The 26,637-nt window shown below is 37.1% G+C and overlaps 1 protein-coding gene across 7 annotated transcripts in view; it reads left to right on the plus strand.

The window, feature by feature from the left end:
• Nucleotides 1-19,034, plus strand: part of ATE1 (arginyltransferase 1) — a 170,442-nt gene extending 151,408 nt beyond the window's left edge. For all 7 annotated transcript variants that reach the window (XM_006111405.4, XM_006111410.4, XM_006111409.4 and 4 more), the window contains one exon: nt 18,244-19,034. In XM_006111405.4, coding sequence (XP_006111467.2) covers nt 18,244-18,422 — 179 coding nt within the window. In that variant the 3' untranslated portion in view covers nt 18,423-19,034. The remainder of the gene's footprint in view (nt 1-18,243) is intronic.
• The last annotated feature ends 7,603 nt before the right edge of the window (nt 19,035-26,637 follow it).

The following is a 26,637-nucleotide window of genomic DNA, read 5'->3' on the forward strand; positions in this document are numbered from 1 at the left end:
GTGCTGAAAGTGGTGATGGGGAGATGATCAGGGCTGGTGGCATATAACTATTGCTCTTTGGCAATGTGCATTGGTAAATTCCGGCTCCTTCTCAGGTTGGCCACCCCTGGATTCAAGTGTGACATAACCACTTGGAGCTCAAGTCAAACTTTTATTTAGCCTTAGTCTCTTCACTTTGGAGCTAAGTCAGATGTTCATTTCAATTGGCAGTACCTCAGTCTTTGAGGCGCAAACCATTAGCAATATCCTCATCACTACCTATGGGTTTTGCTATTTGTTTGCAGTGGAGCCCTTCAGAAGAAATTTAATATAGAAGAAAGGAAGATTACTTTTGGTAACGGGTGTCATTGAAATACTTTTACGCCTCTTCCCTATTTCTCCTTCCCCACTCTTATAGCTAGATTAAATGATTAGTATGATTGTAGTGACAGTTATAAATGTAGCTTCAGCTTCATATCCCTGCATTGGTTTATGTTCACCTTAATGGTTAAATGGCTTTAGAATGATTCAGGACTCGTGGGCCATGGCATTCAGCTGCTTGTAGTGTAAATCTGTGTAGGCAGCATATTCCAAGAAGTCCATTTACAGGTACATAAGTCTTTTTCAGATTGCTGCAACTATATTCTGAAAGGTGAAAGGATCCTTATGAATTTGCTTTGTTATTATATAGAAAATATCTTTGATAGGCTCTCATTCATCTTTAGTACTAAAGAATTAATAGGCAGAATATAATTGTTTCAAGTTTCTGTTAAGGCAAGTCTGGATTTATCAATTTTTGACTATTTGTCAAGTGTTTAGTCTGGTTACTAAAGTTTTAATTCTAAATAAAAAAAAATCAGAGAGATGATTTCACTCTTGAAGCCAAGCAATTTTATAACGTGTATAATATTTATTATGTTTTCCTTTCTCTACCCATCCATTTTAAGATTTAATATGTTGTGCTTGCAGTACTGAAGTTCTTTTGTCTTAATTTTTTAAACAATCACAGATAAAGTTGAGATAAGATGCATTTTTACTTTTAGGATAGAAAGTTTGCCTTTTGAATAGTGATTTCAGAGATTACTAGCTTCTTTTCTGCTAGAGTAAGTGAACTGCAAAGACTTGGCTGAGCCAGACCATCCTGAATGTTTTACTGTACTTCCTTTGTGACTCATTCTTGCTGGTTTTAATTAAAACTTTTTTCCCCTGGTGAGGTGTTTGTTAGCTAATGCTTCCTTTTAGATGTGCTTTTAGTTTGGTCTGAAGTTGTAGCTCTGTATCATGAGGGATATTAGATATTAATTTTTCTCAATAAATGAATTTGAGACAGTTGGAGACAAATAATTTATTTTGCATAAATATTAATATTGTATGCAGCTTATCTGCATTATGTACTGTATATTTCTAATAGTAGCTTATACTATTCCATTTTTCAAAATACTTCCTGCATCTCGCAGCTGACACACAAGAAAACATGCTTTACAATCAGTAAAAAGCAAATCAAAATAAACTTCAGGGTCAGATATGTCATACTTTAAATTAGCTAGCTAACAAATTAGAAGTCCATTAACACTGATTTGTATGTCTTGAATTTAGTTTATCATTACAGATCTGAGTTGTCAAATTTGAAAAGGTGATATTGTACAATTAGTTTCATCTTGCTCTGCTCTCTGAAAGATCACCTAATATGAAGCACTTACAACCATATAGAAACCTCATTTGTTTCTGTATTGAAATTTTTTATATTTTAGCTTCCTGCAAATGGCCACTCCTTTTTTCTTTTCTTTTTTTGTGAGGCATCATTTTTATATTGGCATTATAAGGCAATTATAATTTTGACACATTGTACTTTGTGCTTTTTTATAGTTAACGCACTAGAAATTCTTCGAATTAAATATGAAATTAGCATTTATGACTGAGTTTCAAAGCAAAGTGGAAACTGGTTTATAGTTTCTTTTCTATGCTAATTTCTTTAAAAGCAGCCTCAAAAACTGCCAGTCACAAAGATCCAACTTTTATTGTTAATGGCACATTTTTGTGCCTCCCACACTGATTTTAGATTGTGAATTGATACACTGCATTATATCACCATTAATTTTTCAGTTATATTCTGTAAGTTAGAAAATATGGATCTAGATTTTCTAGTATGGTAAAGTTGTTTTGCACAGGATAAGTAGTACAAAGAAGCTCTAAAAACAGTATAATGGGCAGCTTGAGGATACCCTCTGGCTACAGGAAGCCTCGAGTGGCGTAGAGCAGTGTTTCTCAACCAGTGGTATGAGTACCATTAGGGGTACTCGAGAGAAGTCTGGGGGGTACATCAACACAACTGAAATTTGTAGAGAACTGACTTTTTGTTTTACATTTTACAGCGCTTTATTATTTTTGTACTTTTTACACCCCAAAATTTCATTTCCTGCCCGGCTACGATTAAGTTATTTCAACAAATGTGTTGCAATAGTAGAAAAAAAAATGTTGGATGTCTGAAAACTGTAGGCACTGGAGGTGCTTATAATTTTTTTAAGGGGGTACTTTTTTTAAAAAAATGGTTGAGAAACACTGGTGTGGAGCCCACCCAGTGCCTCCAGCAGAGGTCAAAAACCACCTCGAGTCCTGGGGCAAGGTGTGACTCTGTGCCCCTCAGAAGGGGTGGGGTATCGAGCAGAAGGGGCAGGGCCCAGAGCAGTCAGCACTCAGTGTCACCTGGACCATGATGGTTCCTCTCCCCCCAAGCCTTCAGAATTGCAGTGAGCAGCGTTCTGGTGGCAAGTCAAAGGGACTCGGAGCACTGGATGCTGCTACTGCAGCAGGGCCCTAGGCTCCTTTGAATTGCCCTCTTTGCCCCCTATTGACAGGTCTGAGTGATTCCAACAACATTTCTCCATTCTCACCCCCAATAGCTTGCAAATGAAACATGGAAACTAGTATTTGATAGAATGTTGTTATGCCTCAGTGTTGGGCAGCCAGCAGAGATTAGTCAAAACCTGAGGACAGAGTTAAGGTTGTGCATGCAATTACAATGTTTCCTTTTTGTTCAGTAATCAAGATTTTTCCCACAAAATGGATTTAGTGTTAAATCCAATAAGTATTTACTTACTTTGTGAAGTAAGTTTCATTTCAATTTTTTTATAATTTGGGAAATTTTTTAAGCTTAGGTTTTTGAGTTGTAGCAAAGGCCATAATTTTAAACTGCAGTTACTGATATATGGAATGAGAGTTCTTGGATTGAAATTAGAGAATGAACTATATTTTTAGATAACAGCACTTCCAAATGGACTTAATCTTGTCAATTCAAGCACCTAGCTCAGCTTTACACAGGTATTTCTACACACAGAAAATAATGCACATCTGATCTTTGGCAGTTGAAGGAAGACAAATTCAGGCTAGAAATGAGGCATACATTTTTGACAGTGAGGGTAATTAACCATTAGAACTGTTTACCAACTTGCATGGTGGATTCTCCATCACTGACTATTTTAAAATCAAGATTGGATGTTTTTTTAAAATATATATATTTTGTAGGAATTATTTGGGGGAAGTTTCTATAACCTGTCTAAAACAGGAAATCAAATGTAATTATTAAAGTGGTATCTGCAGGCCTCGCAATTTATGAATCTGTGAATTTACCTACCCTCAGAAATGCAGTTTTTACCTTTTGGAGCACATCAGTGCATCCTGTTGTTTTCATCTGTGCTACAAAATAGTTAGTGGACCTGTGTGTATGATGTCCTCTTGTTATCTTAAACATATGTGTCTAACAACATTGATAGTAGTTAGAGAAATATTAGCAATATTTTACATGCTACGGGGATTTTATTTTGAGGTTTAAAGAAAATCAGAATTATAATCAAAGATAATCTCATATTAGAGTTTAGCTGGGCTTTAATGTTTCTTCATTAGAAATAACATAATGGAATATGAGGAACATTTTCCTAATTAGTGACTTAAAAAAATGGCAATTTTCCAATTTCTTTTCTGTTTTCAAAAATAATAAATTACAGTTAAACTGACACTAATTTTTTAAAAGTATGTTTACATTTTGTTTTCCTGCCTTTCAAACTTTTACTGAAAAGATGAGCTCTTAGTGTCTTCTTTATTTCTTCCATAATTTGAGAATTCGTGTTCATCAGCAGTTCATTAAGTGTATGTCTACACTGCACATTTATTTTAGAATAAGATACTCTGGAAGAAATACTTTGAAATAGCTTATTTCAAAATAGCTCGTGTACAGGGAAACCTCGAAATTAGTCTGAGGCAGGCTCCCCTAATGTGGACGCGCTTTAGAGCCCCAGGAAACACGAGGGAATAATTACTTTGAATGGCCTTCGTGAGGAGCTATTTTGAAATAGCAGCAGTTGAGCATCCGCACTGCTATGTCAGAATAGCTATTTCAAAATAGGGGCTATTCCTTGTGGAATGAAGTTTACAGAGGTTGGAATAAACCCTCCGTTATTTCAAATTTATTTCAAAATAACGGAATTGCTGTGTACATGCTCGCATTGTTATTTTCGGATAATGGCCGTTATTCTGAAATAATACTGCTGTGTAGACACACTAAAAGAGGAGGAAGAAATTGGTAATACTGGCTCGAGTCAGACAAAAATGTACCCTCAAATGATTGCTTCTTAAGGTATTATCAGTACCCTTCAGTTCTGTGTTTAGTCCTGTACTGGTTCTTCATAACTGGGCACGCTTCTGAAACACATCTTCCAATACATCTCTTCTTTCTGGTCATTTCTGCCACACATTGAAACAAATGACTTTCAGGGACTGTATTGTGAATGACTGTCTTCATCAGTCTTTTTTCATCAAACTTGTTTGAACCCAGAAACCCAAACTTTAAAAGCTGACTAAAAAAATGTTTAAATTGCTGCAAAGACGTTTTGAACCATTAAGCTTTTCTTGCTGTGGTGCTGCTCTAAAGTGTTTATAGTTGCAGCAGTGCATTTGTACAACTGTGTCTACATTCTCTTAATCTTTCAGTTGACTTCCAAAGCCCCTGTCCCCACATTACTGCCACAAACACGTAGACACAGAATCTAATATGAAATTCTCTAACTGCCTTGAAGAAACTAGATAAATCTGCTTGCTCAGTTGGTATCAAGTCATAGTAAGGGGAAAAAAAACTTGGATTAGATTCAAGAAAAATGTCAGCGAAAGAAAGAGAGACTCTCGCTACACAAAATCTTTATATGAATGATAAACACATTTCCACAAAAAGATTTTAAAAGGAAAACCAAAGCTTAATCTCTGAGAACCTGCAGTGATCCAATCTCAATGTCTACCTGCTGCTTATGTGAATAAAATTGCAAAATATTTTGGTTTATTAAAACACCGTCCTTCACCATTTTATTGATAAAAGTGAGATTATTTCCATAGGTAGAAAAATATCAGTGTTCATGGCCATTAAGATTTCAAGGCCTAATTTGCAAATTTTGCTCTCTAGTTTTCATTTATGAAGGAGAGTGTTTTTCAGTTACCTTGGGGGGAAAAAAACAAAGCTGAAGAAACACTGCTTCAAACTGCAGTATTCAAATAAAGGCTACTTTCCATGGAACGCAACCCTCTCTAAAATCCCTAACAGTTGCCATACTGCAGAAATCTTCCCTATAGCAAGGCCTGATTTAGATTACTGTCTGTGGGTTCAGGCTCAGGGGTGGGACCAGGGATGAGGAGTCTGAGGTTCAGGCAGGCTTCCCCAGGTCAAGGGACTCCCCGCCATCCCTTTGCCAGCAGTAGCAAGTTCTGGAGAAAGAGCGTTTTTCTGTCTGCTAGCAGGCAGCACTGAGCTCTAGGAAAAGGGGGTCCCCTCTCTATCCAACAGGCTTCATGGTGCTCCAGGGGAAGGGTTCCTCTCTCTACTTGTGTGGGTATTATTCATATATGAGATTTCAATATCTTTTTAAAAACAAGGGAATGCCTAGATAAAAACTGTATGCCAGGATTAAGGTTGAAAGCGCATAGCAGTAATTTAAGGATATAAACCATGACATGGTTTATGATTATTTCAGAAACAAGTACTCCCAAGAAATTCAGTGTTAAATTTTAACTTAAAGAAATTCAGACTAATACAAAAATGAATGGATAAGGCATCCAAAACCTTCACTCTGCACTGGTTGGGGCAGGGGACAATCCCAGTATTTATAAAATTAGTTTAATATAACTTGGAATGGTCATAAATACTAACATGAATTGATGATAGTTTTGTAGGACTTGCAAAACTTCAACTGGTTTACAGTGAAATGTGTAGAAATCTCTTTTGTAATCTTGTGGTTTTAGCATGATCCAAATGTAATGATGATGGTAGTTTTTTGGATGGCAGTAACTTCTGTGTGGTGAATAGAAGACATAAATAAAGTTTAATTCAGCTGTGGCAAGCAGTTTTGATTTAAAAAATAAAACATAGCAGATGACTAGTGCGTAAATGACTTTGAGTCTTTGAAAAAAAGTGGAGAGGGCAAATATGTTTAAATTAACTTCATCCTATAACATTTCCCTTAAGAATTTTTAGCTTGGAGATTGTCGTGATTGACAGCATATTTCTTAGAAGCCTAAACATAGCAATTTTCCCAAATTTTGCTGAACCTTCCGGAATATTTCCATTCCTGCTCTGTAAATTGTTCTGGATAATGACTTGGGGAAAAAAAAGAAAACTTAAGATCAATGTGTCCTATTAAAAGTTAGTTGATACGTACTTTGCTATAAAATTACCCATTTTTATTCAAAGTGTTTCAAAGTCTGTTACCCATTTGGAGAAGTTTTAAATTGATTTATTCTATGCTCAGGCATAAGCCTCCAGGATATTGTTGCAAACCAATATGAAAACACGTGAAAGACTAAATCATTGGATATTTCTGATAGGGTTTGCCAATCTGAAGTAGAAACATAAACCAGTTTGGGTTTCTTTAAATCAGAACAATAAAATGAGTAGCCATAGTTTCATATTGTATTGTATTGTGGCTTTTAAAGCTATGTGCATTTTTATAGCTACCCTATCACTGGTAAACATTTAGGATCCTTAACTCTGCACTGACAACTTCAGTTGGCTTTAGGTTCTTAACATCAAAAGCACCCTCAACCTCATTTTTAGGGGAGCACTGTGGTGGTATACTTTAGAAAGGAGATTTAAAAAAAGGTAATAAATCTAGACAATAAGGGTAAGACTCTACACGGCAGCATTATTTTGGAATAACTGCTGCTATTCCAAAATAACATAGTGCGCATCTACACTACAAGCCTTTATTTTGAAATAACGTAGAGCTGGAGGATTTCTTACTGTGACTCATGGTAACCCTCATTTCACGAGGAGTAAGGGTCATCTAAGGAAGCGCCAAAAGTTAATTAAGCTATTTCAACTTCAGCTACGCAATCGACATAGCTGAAGTTGCATAGTTTAATTCAACTTTAGTCCTACTGTGTAGATGAACCCTAAGAGCCTAAAGTCAAAAGTGAGAAAATAAAAATTCTTAGAGTATCCTTTAAAAAAAGAGAGAGAGCCATCTAGACCAACTGACAACAATAGAAAGGAACATCAACTACCACAAAACTAATGTAAGATGAAAATTAGAAGATCCAAGAGAGATTTTAAAGAAGAATTAACTGAAGGGAAAAAAAAAACCCAGAAGCAAGAAGTGTGCAGGAGATTCAGTGATTTGTGCACAGCCAGGTAGTAGAAGGAGAAATGGAAAGGAATAAAGACATTGTACAGGAGCTGACTAGTTATTGAATGCTTATAGTGATCTTCATGCAGAAAGAATTATCCTAAATCTCCTCTCTTTAGATAATAAAAATGAACCACTTGCCAGAGACTGAGTTATCGATAGAGGAGATAATTTAAGACAATAGAAATGAACCCTCAGGGTCAGGTGGCATTAATTCAGAAAGAGATGGAATTAAGAGAGAAAGCAGTTAGCATGAATTTCAGAAAAGTTCTTGACAGTGAGATGTATGATATAGTCTTACCCAGGATATACGTAGAAACTCTCTTCTACAGGATATTAAAAACTGGACTAAGGGAGAGGGGCTAGGAAATATACTGTAAATAACCTTGAATGGTCCTGAGGGGTGACTATTTGATCAACTATTTTCGGCCTCCAACATCTATAATTTTATGAGCCTTTTGAGACTGAAGAATAAAGTGTGCAAAATTGATGGGAGAAACAGAGGTCATTGGGTGGTTCATGAGAATATACTGTGAGAAAATGTGGTGAGAAAAATAATCTTCCTTTTTTTTTTAATTACAAGTTTCTCCAATGAGTGAGGTTGCTGAGCTGCCTTTTCTACTGTAGCTGTGTCTGACAGATGGTGACCCATGAGAAAATTGGGGAGGGAAACTAGGAAAACACAAGTTAAAACTATTTTAATAAGACACAGAAGCAAGATTAGTTGTTGGGCTTTTTTCCTGCTTTAAAAAAACAGTTTCATTTACAATAATCTACTGTGAATTTCATTCCAAGCTGAAATAAGCAACATCCTGTTTTGTGCCTACGTCACAATACTACAGTTATATAGAGAGAGGGGACACTGGCACTCATGCTTGCAGTAATTATAAAAGTATAATTAATTGTCTTTAATATGTTCTTAATATTCAGAGTTAGCAGCAACAGATTTCCCATTTTTATGTTTGTCAGGTCACTTCTTCTTTAAACAATACCAGAGCCCAATCTGTTTTTATTTTCCATTAAATTTGCTGGAAGCCATCCTACTTAAGGTAGGAAAGCTTCCAGAGGATTTAAATGAATAAAGTGAATACTTTCCTACACTCATATGATTTTGGCACTAGAACAGTAGCAACTGGAAGCTGACTGAATTGTTACTTATGGATTTGGTATTGTGGTGACAGAACTTCTTATTTGTCCTTTATAAAAGCTTGACTGTGTACCTGAGATTAGTTTAGTGATGATTTAAAGTTCAAATAAAAGTGTTTCTTTTTCAGATGCAATTTGAATCATATTTATTTAGCTATTTAAGTACTTTCACAGCAGGTTCTTTTTATCACATCACTTTATTCTTTTATGTGGTTAATAAATTATATTCACAAGAGACAGATAATCTCTGGTGTTTTTTTTTAAACCTATTGGAAGGATTGTATCATTCTGGTCTTTGTGCAACATCTGTAAGAATCATAAATGGACATTGAATAAAATTGTAGCACATTAATAGGATCATTGAAAACATATCTAGGTTAACATATTACCCTGCAAAAGTTTTTTCTTGCACATGCACCCGGTTTCTAAAGCAGTGTCATTGCTGAGCTTGGGATGATTCTTGCATCAGCAATGTTCAGGATACTTGCAAGTTCCTTCTCGGAAGATTTATAAAATGGTCCAACTATGGATTAGTATACTGCATGGCTTGAGAAGCATCGTTCTCTCCCATAAAATAATACAACAGTGATTACCAAAGCTGTGTGGTAACCCTGGTAGCAGTAAGTAAGTTGCATGGTCTGATTCCAAACAGGACAATGTATGAAGGCCTGATGAAGTGAGTAAAAGTGGACTAAGCTTATAAAACCACACATTCCACATCCGCATGTTCAAGTGAGCCAGTGGAGACTGTAGAGAAGTTGAAGGTTCAATAGCTTTAGTTACTGGGGCCAGGAACACTACAAGCCAAAACATTAATTTGCTCACGGTATCTGGTTTTAGTTTTAAATAGAAGGAATAAATATCAACATGTAAGTAAGTTATAGCCCTGAAAGTGCTCTTCAGACAATTTGTTATGGAGACTAGTCTTGGCACCTGTCCACTTCAGGTTGCAATACTTGATTTAAAGATGTAGTAAGTAGAAACTTTGTCTGCCATTTAAGAAGTTAAAATAACTATGATTGTGTTACCTCTGAGGCTGAACTTGCAAATTTTGTTCTCTGTGAACTTTCAAAAAAAATGAGAATGGTACATAGGAGTGGGAAGAACTGGTAGAAAAACAAACCCATTAGGATACCAGAAAGGTATTGGCTACACATCAAAAAGCCTAATGGATTTCAAAGAGGGAGAAAAAGCCAAAACTAAGTGTTTTTTACTTCACTGTTTATCCAAAGCAAGTGTCAGCAATAATTAGTGGAGAAGCAAATCTTAATTATTTACTATTGATTTTTTTCTTTCAAATCACTTTCATACTGAGAATGTACATTATACCTTTATGTGAGGAATTAAAACAATTAAAAGTAATGAAGTCATTCTGAACTTGATGAAATTTAAAGAAGCTCTATTTTGCGTATTAATATCCCAGTTCAAGCAATCAGCAAAAAATGTTTAGCCGATAACTTTTATTAATGGAATTTTGCAAGGATTAATGGTGAGTAACCTCTTATGTTTCTTTGTAATGCATAAGGAATGCCTGAAAGGAATTTTAAAAAGTTTTTTCTTCGAGTGATTGCTCATGTGCATTCAACTTGGGGGGGAGGGTGCTAACTACATGCACCAGTGCCCAAAGATTTTTCCCTCAGCAGTATCCATAGGGGACCATCCTTCAGCGCTCCCTGGAGCGGTGTTCACATGCTGCACCACTGGGCTCCTCCCTCTCCAGTTCCTTCTTACCACCAGTGACAGTGCATGGAACTGTGTTCCAGCTGTAGTTGAAGCATTTATTGTGTATTCCTCCTATTATAGTGCAAATAAATATAAGCATTATCAGTTGTTAGTTGTAGATAGGCTCCTGCTGGGACTCTGCCCGGGAGTATAGGGCATACCCAGTCCCCCAGGTTTAAACCATGTACTGTCACAGTCCTGTTCTGGTTAGTGACCTTCACTGCAACTGCTTTCACTGTCTGGGTAAGGGCCATATCAATGAAAAGTATCTGTAGGTCCTTCCATTCCAGGATCTTAAAGGACAGAGACATAAAACTTAAGGCATTTCTGATAGAGTTGTGTCTAGCTCCCCAAGACCAACAGTCTTACTCGGCACCAAGTACGAGTGCCTCAGTGGGTAGGCTCTCCTTTGACAAGTTGGTACTGGGCGTTGTAGGTGGTCCCAACAAAAGAGGCCGGTCCCAACAAAAGAGGCCAAGAAGGTGAGCAAGGAAAAGTTCCCCCTTGCCTGTGTAAAGGAAAGTCCAGATAGACATTGGACAAGGATAGAGTGCCGGACAAGGTCCCTGAGATGGAGTGGGCCGACCCTCCAGTCCTTCAATTCTGGAAGGCTGTATTTTTAATTAAAATTGTTTACCCATAAAGTAACTATTAGAACTATTTGGATTTCCACATTGGCTGGTCTGATTGAATTAGCAGAAGACATTATTCCAGTTTGTTTATAATTCATAATATAAAGTGGAGATAGTGTAGAATGGACTTAACTAGATTCATTTGACGGGTCTTAAATCACAGTTATTTAGACACAAGTAAACTTAAAATATTAAAGAGGTTTGAATATTTAGATATAGATATAGATAGATATGAGAATAATGAAATGGCTTCATACTTAGAATATTTGTTGCTCTTCACATAGCTTAAGTCCTTTATGTTGGTATCGTAATGTGGAAGAAAACATTGTCTTCACTCTGAGTTTGTAAGCAACAAGTAGCCAGAGGCAGTTTTATTACGAGCTGCAGCAAGGGAAAAACTGGTTCGGACAGGGGGGAAGCCCCCCCTCCCCCCGAGGCAGATCTTCGAATACAAGCAATTATGAAGCAGTTTATATACTGTCTATTAGATATAATAACAATAACAATTAGTCTCCTTCTCATTACAAACACTAATGGCTAACAGTTATTTAGTTCTACCTAGATGCTCTTTATCTCAAGGTCCCTACCAGAGTCAGCATTCTATCCTTATCTCCGTATGGAGGCGAGAGGCGAAGGCAGCGTCTAATTACAGATCTCGCGTTGTCAGGCCACATACTTAGCCTGACTCTTGCTCTCTTGTTAACAAGACTAAGATGGCTGCACACAAATTCTTTTATTCCCTTTTCCTGCCTCTACAATCCCCCCTTTTGTGCTTACAGCACAACTACCTTTCTAAACTTTTATTTTCATTAAACATTACATAATTAGTACAAACATTAAAGCTATTTCTATTACTACATCTTTTACAACAACAATCAAATATGAAACTTTTAATAAGCAAAAGGAATATAATCATTAATATCTTTAATATAATTCTATGATGGGACTGTTCTATAATTTTAGTAACATCATACAAGATATCATAATTAGTAACTAAATTAGGGAGGGCAGGTACATGCTGATGGTACTTGTCTATAAGCACAGAGTCGAGATCAAAGGGAGAAACCTAAACTACTCTTACAAGTTTCTCCTTGGCAATATACAATACTTCGCTTCTTTCACTAAGGTCAGTTCTTAATGTCCTTTTGTAGTCAGAAATTTTTGGGATTTGGCGGTGTCAGAGGAGCGGACTTTTCTTCTTTTTTTTTCTTGAAACAGTCGTGATTCAGCATCATGCAGGGGAGAGGTTACTAGCACATCACTGTAATATTTTGGTTCTTCTGGTGTCTAGCAGGTAGGAAAGCAGGACTAGAAGAGAGAGGCTTATCGGCAATCGGGGTAGGATTATTTCGAGATGGAGGGATTTTTTTGCAGTGAGAAGCATTGGCTAACAGTCAGTTCTTGGCACATCACAGCAGTGTTGGTGGTTAGCAAAACTTGGTAAAGGTCTTTCTAGAGCAGTCTTTTGCTGATGGACATACGAGTCTCTATTCTCTGAGCTAAAAGCTAGTTAGCTCCTTTGGAACCAAGGTTATTTCTTAGGAATAAAAAAAACCCATAAAACAATCCCGCGTGGTTGTTTGGTACTAGCCTTATCAAAGTGAGGCTCTATTTTGGAATGTGGTTGCTAGGGGAACTAGGGTCACAGTAACTGTTGAACTGTTTTACTTCTCAAGCTGGCTTAATACTTTGAGTTTGTCAGTTCTCAGCAAGATACTATGGATTGCCTCAGTTTACTCCTATAGTTCCTTTCTCTTGACTTTGGGGTTCTTTTTAACCCACAAGGTTAAATACAATTTAAGGGGTTTTAATTTACTCTGGAAGTACGAGTACAGCACTAGCATTATTATAAATGTTAAAATCAAAACTTCTTACATAATTTGGCAAACACTGTTCAACTCTATCTTTAAGATATTTTATCGCTTTACTGGCGCTGCCCATGATTATAGGTTTGACCTCTACTGCCTGGTTGAGTGCTGCAGAGGTAGGTGTTTGGCATGGTCTACGGTGTTTCCTTATCTGTGTGTACCTCAGACGGCTAGCTTTGATGTATCTTTGGGCATTGGCTACCAACTCTTCGATCTTTGCTTGCAGGGCTAGTAAACCCTCCTCTAGGTACTTACTTCTGCTATGCTACTCAGAATCTCATGCTAGGTTACTCATCACTGCTGAAGTGCGATAGAGCTGCATTCTATCAACGGTCAGGATCATCCAGTGAGGAGCTGTTATACACACAGACGGATATGTAGAGGGGCAGGATGGAGTGATCTGTCTGGGTAGTCAAACACCAGTAGGTACCGTTTATTTGGACCAGCTCGATGTTTTTGTTTCTCTGAGACAACCACATCAAACTTAGGCAGATTCGTCATGATGTTAAATGGGCAGGTACATAAAATTTCTTTATCAAAGTGGGTGCAACAATCTTTGGCTATAGGAAGGCTCTCACACTTTCAGAATAAGCGATGCTCTCGATCTATCTATATACTCTTGCTTTGGTACAGGCAGGGAGGTTACTATTCTGATCTGATCTGAGTGAGGAATCTCCAGAGGGGCTAAAAACAAACTGTTATACTATGCCCTGTCCAGGTGGGCCTTTGGGTCCTCATGGATTCTCTACTTCCCCACTCCCATGGGTAGGACGGGGAAGATGGGGACTCACTACCATAAGGGCTGGGTGGTCAAAGCTATCTTATTCTTTAATACTGGCTTTCTAATACCTTTAATTTAGTTCCATTAATTAACAATCTAATTAATCTCTGGTCCAAATATCTGGTTAGATTTAGTGAAATGGACACAGAGCTGGACAGATCTTTCAAACTATTCAGGATCAATCGGTTGGCTTGGCTGGTGTCTAGGCTTTTACGGGCACTGGATATTACTGCATCTACTAGCCTGGACTCTATATAATTTCTGGGCTATGACATAAGTGTTGCTGACAGAGTTTCCAGGCTCAAACCAATCTGCAATGGTATCTGCTAAGCTTCTTCGTTGCCTAATCAGGCACTTGCTAATTTGATTAGTCTAGCACACAGCTGGTCTATACCAGTGTGGAACATCACCAAAGTAAGGACCAGTGACAGTTGTCCTGGTTCTGGGACAGGTCTGTTCAGGACATGATGCAAAATTGGGAGGCTCTATTTTGTCCTTAAGGACCTGGTTAATAATATCCAAATAGAGGATATGAGGGCAAGTTAGCAATGGCTATTGTTTAACAAATGACAGCCATGCCTCAGGGGTTACCTTTGTCTGGGCTTTAAGTGGTAAGCCCCAGTGGGAGTCAGTAGGTACAACTTCAGTGGCTTAATGTTAGTGTTTAGCTTCTTTCCCACAATATTCCATACAAACTTTAACTCAGAGGACTGTGTATTCTTTGTCTTCGTAGTGTTCATGTTGTTACAATAAACAAAATAAATGTGTGAATGAGGGGTGGCCTAAGGCCATGTATTCTTCATTGCTATTAGCGTGTATTTGTTCTATGTATGTGACTTGAAGGAGGTTGTTGACCAGAGTCACTGTTTCTCTTATAGGACCAAGCATGGTTCACAGATGTTTAATTGTTAATAGGAACTTATGCAATTCTATAATTCTTGAGGCCTTTTAAGGCATCAGGCACCAATGAGTAGCAGGGCAAGTAGCTGTTATTGCAATGGTGAGGTTACTAGTTTCCTCATTGTTGTGGGCATCTTTGCTTAAATATGCTGATGTCCTACTTGCCCGTGTTGTTACTTATAGATTTATTTTTATCTCTGGCCAAACCACTTTTATGGTTGGTGTGCAAATTTACAGAAGCTAAATATTTCATTTGTGTAGCTATTAAAGCAAAACTAATCCTGTGGGGGAGGGGCTGGTACTCTACTCTTAGTCCTTCTGTTCACATGCTGCACTCTTTGCTTCTTTCTAGTTCCTTTTTTGTTCACCTGTGGAGACATTGTTAACATTCTCCTAGCTTAAACAATTTCTAAACTATTATCTTTTCACTGAATTTTAAAGTTGCCAATTGATTGGGCTCAATTATTAATTTTGATGGTTTAAATTAATGCTTCTGCTTTACTCAAATTATCTTTTCATTAAAACAATATCTTACACACAACAATATTTGCAATACGTATTACAATTAAGACACACAAGACAAACTTGGACAGAACACAAACTTATTGTGTCACGACACAGAACCATGGTTTTTTGTTGTTGTTGTTGTTTGTTGTTTTTCTTCAGCTGGCACCAGCGCTTTCTGATGATCTGAAAGACAAGAAAACATTTCTACCCCCGTCGGGGTGGCCCATTATAATTTAAAATACTGCTTAAGATCTGTTAGGGGAACCGGTTACAGCTAGTTCCTTACCACTTCCATGGGCGAATGAGCTATAACTTCACGAGTACCGATGAAGCGCTCTTGTTCTCGTAACCTTCTACTCCTTCGAATTACTTCTAGAGTTGCTAGCCCTCCCTAACAGTGGCATGCCTCAGTTTCCTTCTTGTACCACAGATCAGGCTTAATGTGTGAAGCTATAATGCTTTTCCTTAGCACAAGGTGTTGGTCAGTTATTGTTCTAGCAAGCAAAAAGCTTTTCTTTTCCTGAAAAGAATCATATACAGTGTTACTTATTAAGACTATAGTAATAATAATATTGACATTAAATTTTGTTAAATGGGCGCTTATAAATATTTTGTTTGTATTTGGACAATTTACTTGAGGGGACAGGTGTTTTATATTCCTTTGAAATAGCTAGGCAGCCTGTATTCACATACAATGTTGGATTTGAAAGCAAGTCAAAAGTGTTATCAACTCAGCTTTGAACAGAGACACAGTGAAGTTTCAGGGCTTGGATTCTTAAAACAAAGATTTGTTTTCTTAAAGAGTAAATTTAACCTTAAGGATTGAATGTATAGATTTCATTCTTTTATACAGTTAACCAGTTAAATGTCAATAGAATTCCTTATTTTCCTTTTGCAGATTTAACAAAAGAGTCTGTAGCCAAATAGTTAAATTTGATTGTTTCTTTGCCTGGATTATTGAAAAAGGCTGCAAGAAACAAGGAGTCACTTTTTAAAGCAGGTTTCTCTTCATATATTACAACAATCGCTTAATTCCTTCTTATGATCTGTCCTGATTCCTGCTAAATGACCCTTCCTAATGATACGTTTGTCCAGTATTAATGTGGTAAGGAGGATGGGCTTTCTTATTAGCCCCTTCACCTCTTAATTCTTTTCAATAGGTAAATCTAAATGTGTATTATTGCAGTCAGCTATTACTAATTTTAAACTTCTCAGTATAGGGTTTTCATAACATCTGTGCTGCAGCAGTTGATCTATGCTGCTGACTCTGGGGTGGATCACTCGATCATGCTCTGTAAGGAGATTTATGTTGCAGAATGTGTCTCCTTGTTAGGGCAGATTTAGCTTCTAGTGATTACATCTGTTACAGTCTGTTCAGTGGCTTATAGGAAACTAAATCTACACACTCCAAAGAAGGGGTCTGCTGGGTCTAGAGTGTCAGACCTTATCAGCAGCTCATGAAATAAGGGGAGTCGTCACTCCTTCACATATCTGCTGGGTCTCGAGGTTCGGCTGACTCCCATTGCGTTCAGAGCTCCCTTGTGGGAGAGCACTGGTGTGGCTGGAATCAGCTTACTTTTCCGAGACAGGGCAGCAAACAACATGTCTCTTTGCTGTATTTTCACTTAGCATAATCAAATAGTTCTACTTCCCAAACATACGTTTTACTTTTTAAGTTGATTTTTGTATTAATGGTCATGTAAACCTTGTGTTCAGCAAACCAATGTTTTCTTTAAACACTTTGTAAAAACCTTATTAATGTACTCTGAAACTGCTTCAGGCATATGAGTAGTTATTCTCTTAAGTAAAAAATTTGGATTCCCAGTTACTCTAGAATCATTTTGCCTGAGATATAAATAGTAACACAAATTAAATTAACATTCAGCAATAGCAGCAATAACTAGATGCCAACAAGGGAAGTTTTAACATATTCAATACAATGTTCTTCCAGGTTGTTTGTTTGAATAAATCAGAGTGATATTGTCCATTAGGTTAGTAAAATATAACTATGGATAAACCTTGCAACCTGTCTGTGTCCTGAAAGTCTAGGGAGTCAGACGAGTACTGTTGACCCTGTTTATTTGGATCCTCAGGACTATGGTATGAGACTGAAAATGGTTAAGTAATACAGGACACATGCTTGATCCAGCAGATTGGTATTAATGGAGGAGTGCAAGAGAGGCTAGCAGCAGGTGTGATAAAGCTGTCTTCAGTTTGGGAAGAAATTTTGTTGCCGCATTTACACCCCAGAAATGTTTGAGAGTCCTTTTTCTGCCAAGGAAAGAGATCTCATGCTATAGCAAAATCCTTTGTAATGATGACCTCTTGAGGTCCCTTCCAGTCCTAGTATGCTATGATTCTATGATGTAGTTGTCAAAAATAACGTTGCTCTATGGCAAGTGTAGGAAGACCATTTTGGTCTCTTACATTGGAAAATAGTTTCCAATACTGTACAGCTTCTGGCCTGGATCTCTACTGAACACAAAATTGAGTAAAGCTTTTATGTGTGTTAGAAACATCAGACCTAAGCATTTCAGGTGGGTAGATACATGATTTATTTTCACTCATCACAGATGCATGTTTTTCAACTTGTGATTAAGGTCATACATGTCAAACCTCTCTAGTCTGGCATGATTGCTGGATGTTCACTTACCATAGGTGTAGCCAAGTTTCTGGCAGCTCCATAAAGTTTGTGTATAGCAACCAGTCCTGGCTCTCAGTGTTCTGTGCTGTTATTTACCTCTAATTTACACCTAAATGTCTTATAAGAGCCCAATAAGCATTGGAAGTGCTAGACAACTTAGACCTCCTGTGGTTGGGTAAATTCTCTGGTTTGGCCTCCAGTCAGGTCCCAAGGGTGCCATACTAGAGAGGTTCAACCTGTACGACAATCCATGCATATAGATCAGTGCAAAATAAAGTTATTTTATTCTTTAGTACTAAAGAGAGCCCATAGGTGCATTACCTTTTGTTTATTAAAAAAGTGAGGAAATGCATACTAACAAGGACATTGTTTATTAATTTGTATCGATTATTTCTTTTTGCAGTTGATGAAGGTTGTATTAAAGAACTGGGCCGAGTTCGGGTTCTTCACAAGAGAATTGTAATGCCTTACAGCGTGTATAAGAAAAGATGCAAGGGGCCAAGTGATGAAGCCAGTGTTCAGCAGTATGCAAGTTTGGTGGGACGGACGTGTTCAGAAAGAATGTTGTTGTTTAGAAGTTGAAGAGATACTACCTGGCACCTTCACAGCACTATGCTTTATTGCACTGCAGTTGGATGATATGTTATACAATTCTGTAGACTTATTAAAATAAAGTAGTATAAAATATAGGTATCTGCAATAGGTTATTGTGAATACATGGCAGAATACATGGCAAAATCCATTAAAACTTTGAAAGATTTACAGCAAAGCTTCAGCAATACGTAGAGATGCTTAGCTAAATTTATTCACGGGAATTTTTAAAAATTCTGGCCTTTCTTTGCATTCTGAATACCTTAATGTACACAAATAAACAAAATAACAAATTGTTGTTTTTTCCTGTAGAGGCAACGGTTAACCATAACTCTTACCCAAATAAAAAATACATCTATTAGAAAATCTCTGGAAATCTGTAATAAAAATTGTGAAAGTTGTGGCGAAATGTGTGTAATTCTTAGGTTTCTACATTAACTATTGCAAGAAACTTTGTGTGCAGTTACTAGTTAATATAGAATGCTGCACAGTTATTCAGTTTATTACTATGTAATGTAAACTATATACAGTTGAGCTCATTTCACTTGAACCATTTCGTTGTTTTTAAAGAATGTGTATTAAAGTGTCAAAGACCATTCTGAACTTGGAAATTAGATTCATTTGGTAATGAAAGGGACAGCAACATTTTAGAAAACTTTTCCCTTTAGAGATAAAAACTGAAAGTAATTTCATTATAAAATTACCAAAGAGATACAGCAAAACCGTGAAGTGGGTAAATATGCTCTTCTGCATTAATGTTCATTCAAAGAATCATGTGGGGGAAGCCTGAACAGTATCTCCTATTCTGTACGCCTTATAACTAGTAGTGTTAGCATCCCTGGCTTTCTCTTCTTCTGCAGCCACTAATAGGATGACACATTTAATAGTTTTTGAAAATAAATATTTGTACTAGTTAGAAATTCAAGAGGTTATGTAGTTTTGTTATAAGCACTATATTATTTAATATTTTAATATTAGGCCTTCTCTTTTCCCACCTTTGTCTCAGTATCTGCTGACAGAACCCAATTCTTATATATTTCATCAATAGGTTGCAGTATCATGAAACTCCACATATTTGGAGTTCAATGTTTTTGCTGAACGAAATCAGTACTTACACTGAATCAGTTTGAACGTACATATTATCTTTTGAAGAAAGTGATTCATGTTGGAAAAGAATCTTTAGGTGCTTCTACTCTAATGTATATTACCTGTGGAATTAAAAAGCATCTTCAATCTTCAAAGTTTAAATCTTCTATCTTTCAGGAACCTTTGATTTAATTTTAAATAAAAACTATGTACAAATATTGGCGCTAATGATAATTAATTGGAAATGGAACAAGAATAACTAATTGAGGTCCAAGAAATGCAGTTCAAGCAGACTTTTTTCTTCACTTCTACTCCCCAATTTATGGTAATCATAATACTAGTTTCAAATACAAGTCCAGGAACAATTTTGAAAACTCTCCTGTATTCTACTCAACGTGGTTATTGCATTGGTCTAGTCAAAGTAAAGAAGCAACTAGCTGTTCAATAAATAAATTATTATAGGTGCTAGGCCAACTAGTTAGAACTCAGAGATTGTTTCCGCATGCTGTAACTCACATAGTTTGTCATTGATTCAACTGGTGGTATTTTCACAGAAGACATCCCACAGTCTTGTTTTTCAGTGTAGCCTAAACAGTTGATTTCTTTCTAAAGAGAAAATATTCTTCCTAAACTCTCTTAACACCACAAATCACATACAACCTTTATAATTTTCTGTCTACAAAATATATTGAAATGTAATAATATCCAAGAATAATTTTTAATGTAATATACATGCCTAAATTTGATCAGAAGGATTTTGTTGTTAAAATGTAATACTATGAATGGTAGGCTTTAGACTTACCAGGTTTATTTTGGTTTGTGGAAACTTAATGCATTTCATCCTATGCCACTTAATTGTCTGGGATTATTCATTTGAAGAGCAGAACTCTTTCTGTGCACTCAGTTAATGGAGGTACAGAAGAGTGGAGAGATGATGCTCAGAAACTTAGGATAGCTTTCTGAAAGCACATAGTGTTGGCCTAGCTCCACCCCCTTTGAAGTCATTAGTTAAAACTTGCATTGATTTCATAGGGAGCAGAGCTAGGGTATGCTGATTTTTTTGGAATTCCCATCTTTAATAATGCCCCAAAGAGGCATAGTGAGTTTTTTTTCTTTTAATGTTATAATTCTTGGAAAGATGCTTGCACCAGATGTACAAAGAAAAATGGGATATTCAAACAATTGAAATTTGAGGGCTGTCAGGCTTGTTATTGTGCTGCTTAATTTGACAAGAGAATGTACTTGTCCATTTCCTGGATAAACATTGAATAGGTGTCTCCACTCTCTGAATTTTATTTAAATAGCTAGGCTGCAGCTAAAAGGACTTCTGTATTCCTTATGTTAAACTTGATGACTTAGTTCATTCAATCAAAAAGGATGATATCTGGCCTGCCTGTTATTTCAAAGGAAATTATTAATATAGTAATTGTTAGCACTGATCACTCTATTCTTGTTTTGGAAATGGTACAAAACACCTATGATGAAATCTTGGCTCCATTTAAGTCAATGATAGTGTTGTTGTGGACTTCAGTGGGGTTGGGATTTGACCACTAGTCATTTTGAATTTAATGTAATGTCATGTTGTTGAGAGTGTCTATAGCTAGCACTTGTGAATTTAGGGAAAATATTTTATATATTTTACTTTTTTTTTCGTGACAGTAAAAGTTGGAAAGAATAATTCCCTAAAAGTTAGGTTGACTTTTAAAAAAATCTCTGTGGTTGCTAAATGGACAGAAAAAGTCAAGAAAATGTAAAATTATAGCAGATACTAATAGAATACTTATTTTTAATTTTCATTAGAATTCATTGGGAAGCATATTGATTTCCAACATCAAAAGACTTGAGCAGATGGAAAGAAAAAGCTTGCCTGTGTGTTGAGTTTATTGTATTTGTAATGGCTTTTCAACCATCTGTTGACATTTTTATACAAAAAGTAAAGTGATTTCCTGTATGCTGTGAATTATTGTAAATAATTAGTAGCTATATGACTGTGGTCTTCAGTGTTTCTCTTACTGAACAGCCAAGACAATTGTTTCCTAATGTGTACAGTGTACAGCAAGGACACAGAAGTCAAAGGAAAACACTGATTAGATGGCATGTGTGTATCAACTCACAACTATGTGGCTTTTCTTTAAAACTATTAATTTTTGTCTTAGCTAGTAAAGTTAAAACAGTTGCTTACTTAATATTTTGGTACAAACTACTACCTATTCTGCTATTAATAGAACAAATCTAGAGGTACTACTTCAAATATAGGAGAATGGCACAACTAGTCACTTTAATTGGTCTTTACTATTGCCAAAAGAAAGTTTTAAGAGTGAATTAATTGACTTAGGCAACCAAACATTCTATAGCTTACAAATGAACACACAAGAATAATACCAGTGACACTGCGGTATGTAACTGTTATATTATCAGACACTGAAGAGAATACCACACAACTGAGAACTATATGTTGCTCTGAATGTAGATACTTTGAGACCTCAAGTATATAGCGCACTTTACTTGGCAATGATGGTGATTTGTGCAATCAGATCTTCTCTCCAAACAGCACAGCATGGTCTAGGCTTTTCGTCACAATCCTTATAACATTAATACAGTGTATGAGGAGGGGAGTGTTAATAACTCATCTGAAAATTGTCACTTTACCTGAAACTTGAAATTCCAGGTTTCAGCCCAAAACCTAATATTTTTGTAATGTTCATCAAATCTGAGACAACAAATCTGGATTTTTAAAAGACTGTGACTGCAGACTTGGTATGAGGACCTGCTGATGCCATCCCAAGAGAAAAGCCTTTCTGCCAGGACCATCTTCTGCAGGTCTCAGAATATTCTGATTCAGATGCCCAAAATTTTCTCTTTGGCTTGCTCTTGAAGGACTTGGGTATCTTTGAAAAGGAGGACCCAGCTGTGCCACAGACATGAGAAGAGTTTCTTTTCCACTTTTTATTGGAAATAGGCTCTTCCCCTTTTCCCCCATGAAAGCTAAGCGAGGTGGGTCTTTTCCCTCTGAACTAATTGGGTCAGAATTCCAGCTTGCTTAGATTTCTGACCAAAGCTTCTATCAAAAGCCTAGTCATTCCATCAGATCAAACCTCTGCTCTAAGCACCTTAGAGGTTCCAAAAGATGGGATGTTAGTGTGTTTGTCTTCCCTGGTTCCATATTTTCTGAAGCTTGTGGCATTTTTCCACCCTCCAGTCCTGCCCAGTGCCTTCAGTGAGTTCTGAACCTACCTTTCTCAACTTATGCAGACCACTTTTCAATGTTTTCCAGTACATTTGAAAATGTTTACCTTGAGAATAGTTCCTTGATCAAGTGGTGAGCTAGCAAGGGAGTGAAAGAGCTTTCCATGTCTACCCATTTTCTTCCATCTTTGGTCTTCTGAGAGAGTTCTTCATACCTTTCTCTGTTTTCATCTGAAGTCTACTTTCAGAGTCTGTCCAATCCTAATATGGAAGGGGTACACACTAGTTTTCAGAACAGATTTAATTCTGTTAGGTTAGAAACCTTCACTCTCTTCTAGCATTCAAGGAACTGTCTCAGGGACTCTAGATATGTCATTGCAAAGTGGATCTTGACCATATTCAGGAGGTTGAAAAGAGCAGAATTTCCTTCTTGGTTCACACTCTGCTAGAGTCAGAGCCATCTTCTGCAGCTGAAGGAAGACAGTGTCAATACAAAAGCCTCACAAAGCTGAAACCTAGTAATTTCTGCACTGTTTCATTGCAAACTATGTGACTGAATTTTCAGGCATGTATGGGTGCATCCTGTGACTATGGTGAATCTCTGAAAAGTACTTTTAGAAGGATAGAGTGAAGGTGTCAAACCCCATTCACCCATCTCTCTTCCTCTTTCAGTTTATCCTCAAGTCTCTAATTTTTCCTTTTTAAATAGGATTCTCCTAATAAAACCCACGTCAGTGCTGATAGTGAGCCGTAGAAAGGTATATTTCCATTTATCACTGGGCTTGTCTTCTGTAGCTTGGTTGAGACAGTGCAAACTCCCACCTTACTGGACTTTCAAAGCCAGATATGGACAACATTCTTGGTTACAGATGTAGAACTGTAGAGACCTCTAACAGTTTTTAGGCATTAAACTGGGGAAGCAAAGGAGAAGGATGACCTATGGGCAATTATTAGTGGTCATTGTGCCTATTGGAGCAAGAGAGGAGGAAAGACGGCAGAGCATCTCTGAACCAAGAAAACAAATTATCGAGTAAGTGAAAACCTATTTTCCTTTACAAAGTGGGAGATATTCCAGTCTACTATGTAAATAAAATGCATTCATGTAATTCAGCATATGCTAACCAGATGCCTGCATAAACCCAAATCAGGTTCAAATATAATAAGTCAATAACTTTATATGAAGCGTCTTGAAAAATGAAGGAAACTAAGATCATATCTATACAGCACAGAAAATCCCACAGTTGGCTAGTGTCAGCTAACTTGGGCTGCAGGGTAATTTCATTGCTGGGAAGACTGAATGCCCAGTCGGGAGCTCAAGCTCCAGGACTCTAGGATGGGAGTGTCCTAGCACTTGGGTTCCAACCAGACCTCAAAGTCTAAACAGCAGCTAAACCATCCCAAGCCCCATGAGCCTGGGCTGGGCTCATGGGTCAGGCAAAGAGTTGTTTTTACTGCATAGACATACCCTAAGTTCCCAAGTATGCAAATGGCTATTGAATTCAAGGCATCATGAGACTATTTGGGTAAGTAAATGTATATGCATAAGTGTTAGACTAGGTCTTTAGATGTCTTAAATTATTTATAAATTGGATGTAGAAATAGCACCATGTTATCAATTCAATGCACTAGTTCAGGGGTGGACAAGATATGCCCGCAGACCAGATCCATCCTGTCAAGTCATTTGATATGGCCCATGGCCCATCCTGCTGCTCCCCCCACCGCCAGGCCAATTGAGACCTCGGGGCAAGGGAGTGCATGTAGTCATTCACTGCTCAAAGTAGCTGGCAACTCCTTCCATCTGCCATGGGTGTGCAGCACCTAGAGGGAGCCGCCAGCCATTTTGAACAGCAGATGATTTTGCACACTCCCCTGATTGGCTTGGGATGGGGGAGCGCACAAAGTCTAGGGGTAATGGCACCTAGAGGGAACTGCCAGCTGTTCAAAATGGCTGACAGTTCCCTTTAGACACCGTGTACGGATGTGGGGGATGAGAGACTTCATCCGTTCCTCTGCCCCCAGAGTGCGCAAAGTCTCCTCTGCCCCACCATGGGCATGTGGCACCTAGAAGGAACCTCCTCTTCTGGCTTCCAGGGAGCCAGAGCCAGCCCACAATCACAAACTCTGAAAATTATTGCCCTGCTCTAGCTCATCTCATCATTTGAGTGCATTCAGGTGATGGTTCTGATTTGTAAATCACATTCCTAAATATAGCTCTCTCAGTATTCTATGCAAAATGTGTTTTGTAACATAGGATACAATGCATTTATTGTAATGGGAAATTAATGTCCCCTTTAACATTAAGATTCTGGGACAAATTAATGAAGGCGTTCAAACTGATGCTTTTTTTAAGGTCCCAAAATACTGTGCTTTTCCCTTATCATTGTGGGTTTTTTAGCCTGCTCCTCCTCCCCCCAGTTTGCAGGCTTTGAGCAGTTTGTACTAGGATAACCCTAAAACTTATTCCATTTCATTTTATTTTAAAATATAGTTACTAATACATGAGGTTAGATGGGGTTGAGTTTGTCGGCGTTGATAATTCTAAGTTCCGAGACTATGGAGAAAAAGTGTTTCATTGTTGTTGGGGCATTTTGATGAAATATTTAAACAGTTTTGTTATTACAAGTTTGAGATTAAGGATGTAAGGCTCTCAATTAAGTCTGATGTGAAAACTCAACAGCCTATTTGATATACCAACTAAAATTGGGGGCAGGACAGGCTATTACTGAGTGTGACTGGAACAGATGCAAAGTATCCCATCTAATGAACTATCTAGCATAGTAAATACTGGGTGTTATAAATTATTAGTACCATGATGGATAAACTCTGTATTTGAAGCCGACATGAATAATCCCTGTGAATTTGTCTGGTTTATGTCTAGTTAAGTTTTGAGAGTACAACAAATGACACTAAATGGAAAAGGAGACTTACCATTGTAAAGCTGGCTCCCTTCATAAAGAAATGCTTCTGCAATAGAATAGACACCTCGCAGAGAAATGGAGAGTTAGAATAAACAAACTACTAATCTGACCCATAGTTGCAGTATAGTCTCTTCCCAGACCCCATCTGATTTTTTTTATGTTGTGTGATTAATTGTAAAGAAGATATTGAGCAGTTTTATTTTAGTTCTCCAGCCTTTTCATTATGTAATTTGATAGATTTTGTACAGCACATTTTTCAATTAGCTATACCTGATTTTAAATGTATATGCATGCATATGGCATGTGTTTATATACAGAGTTTCATCTGAATTGAATATAGTTTCTATTTATTACTTGTCGGTACAAGGGATTATTGCAAGATTTGCTGTGTGTTTTGATGTTACTGTTGGTTAAAATTGGAGGTTATGGCTTGCAGTCCCTCTGAGCAATTTTAGGGCTATAATCTTTTCAGCAGTTTAAATTTTCCAAAAAGATACATTTAATAATGGAATGTACTTCCAGGAAAATATATTTTGTAAAAAAAGAAATGGAAGATATAGCATGTAGGTATTGTGTATGCAACAGGTTCCTTAATTTGATGAGGCAGACATTTCAGTGTAAATGATAAACTAATGAAAAATGTGGACAGTAAATTTTTAAAGTATAAGATTTTGACCTATCTTCCTTTCCAAAGTGATGCTAAGCGTAACAAAACTATGGTTACATTTTGATTACACTGTATAGATTCATAGGTCACTTCACAATTGTGAGATATCTAGATGAATAATCTATAGATACAGGAGTCTGCTTAAAGGATTTTGTACTTACTATAATACAATTAGAAAGTAACACACAATTAGGTTCTGATCCTGAAAAGACTTGCATGTGAGCTTAAGTTACACTGTGTTGTCCCATTAAAGTTGGTCATCTATATATTAGAAAAAGTGTGTGTGTCTGTGTGAGAGTCTGTCTGTGCATCCGTCTGTTTCTTCAAGAACTCTTCCCAAATGTTAAGA

Source organism: Pelodiscus sinensis, chromosome 8 (genome assembly GCF_049634645.1).
Source record: "Pelodiscus sinensis isolate JC-2024 chromosome 8, ASM4963464v1, whole genome shotgun sequence".
In the NCBI taxonomy this organism is placed as follows: Eukaryota; Metazoa; Chordata; order Testudines; family Trionychidae; genus Pelodiscus; species Pelodiscus sinensis.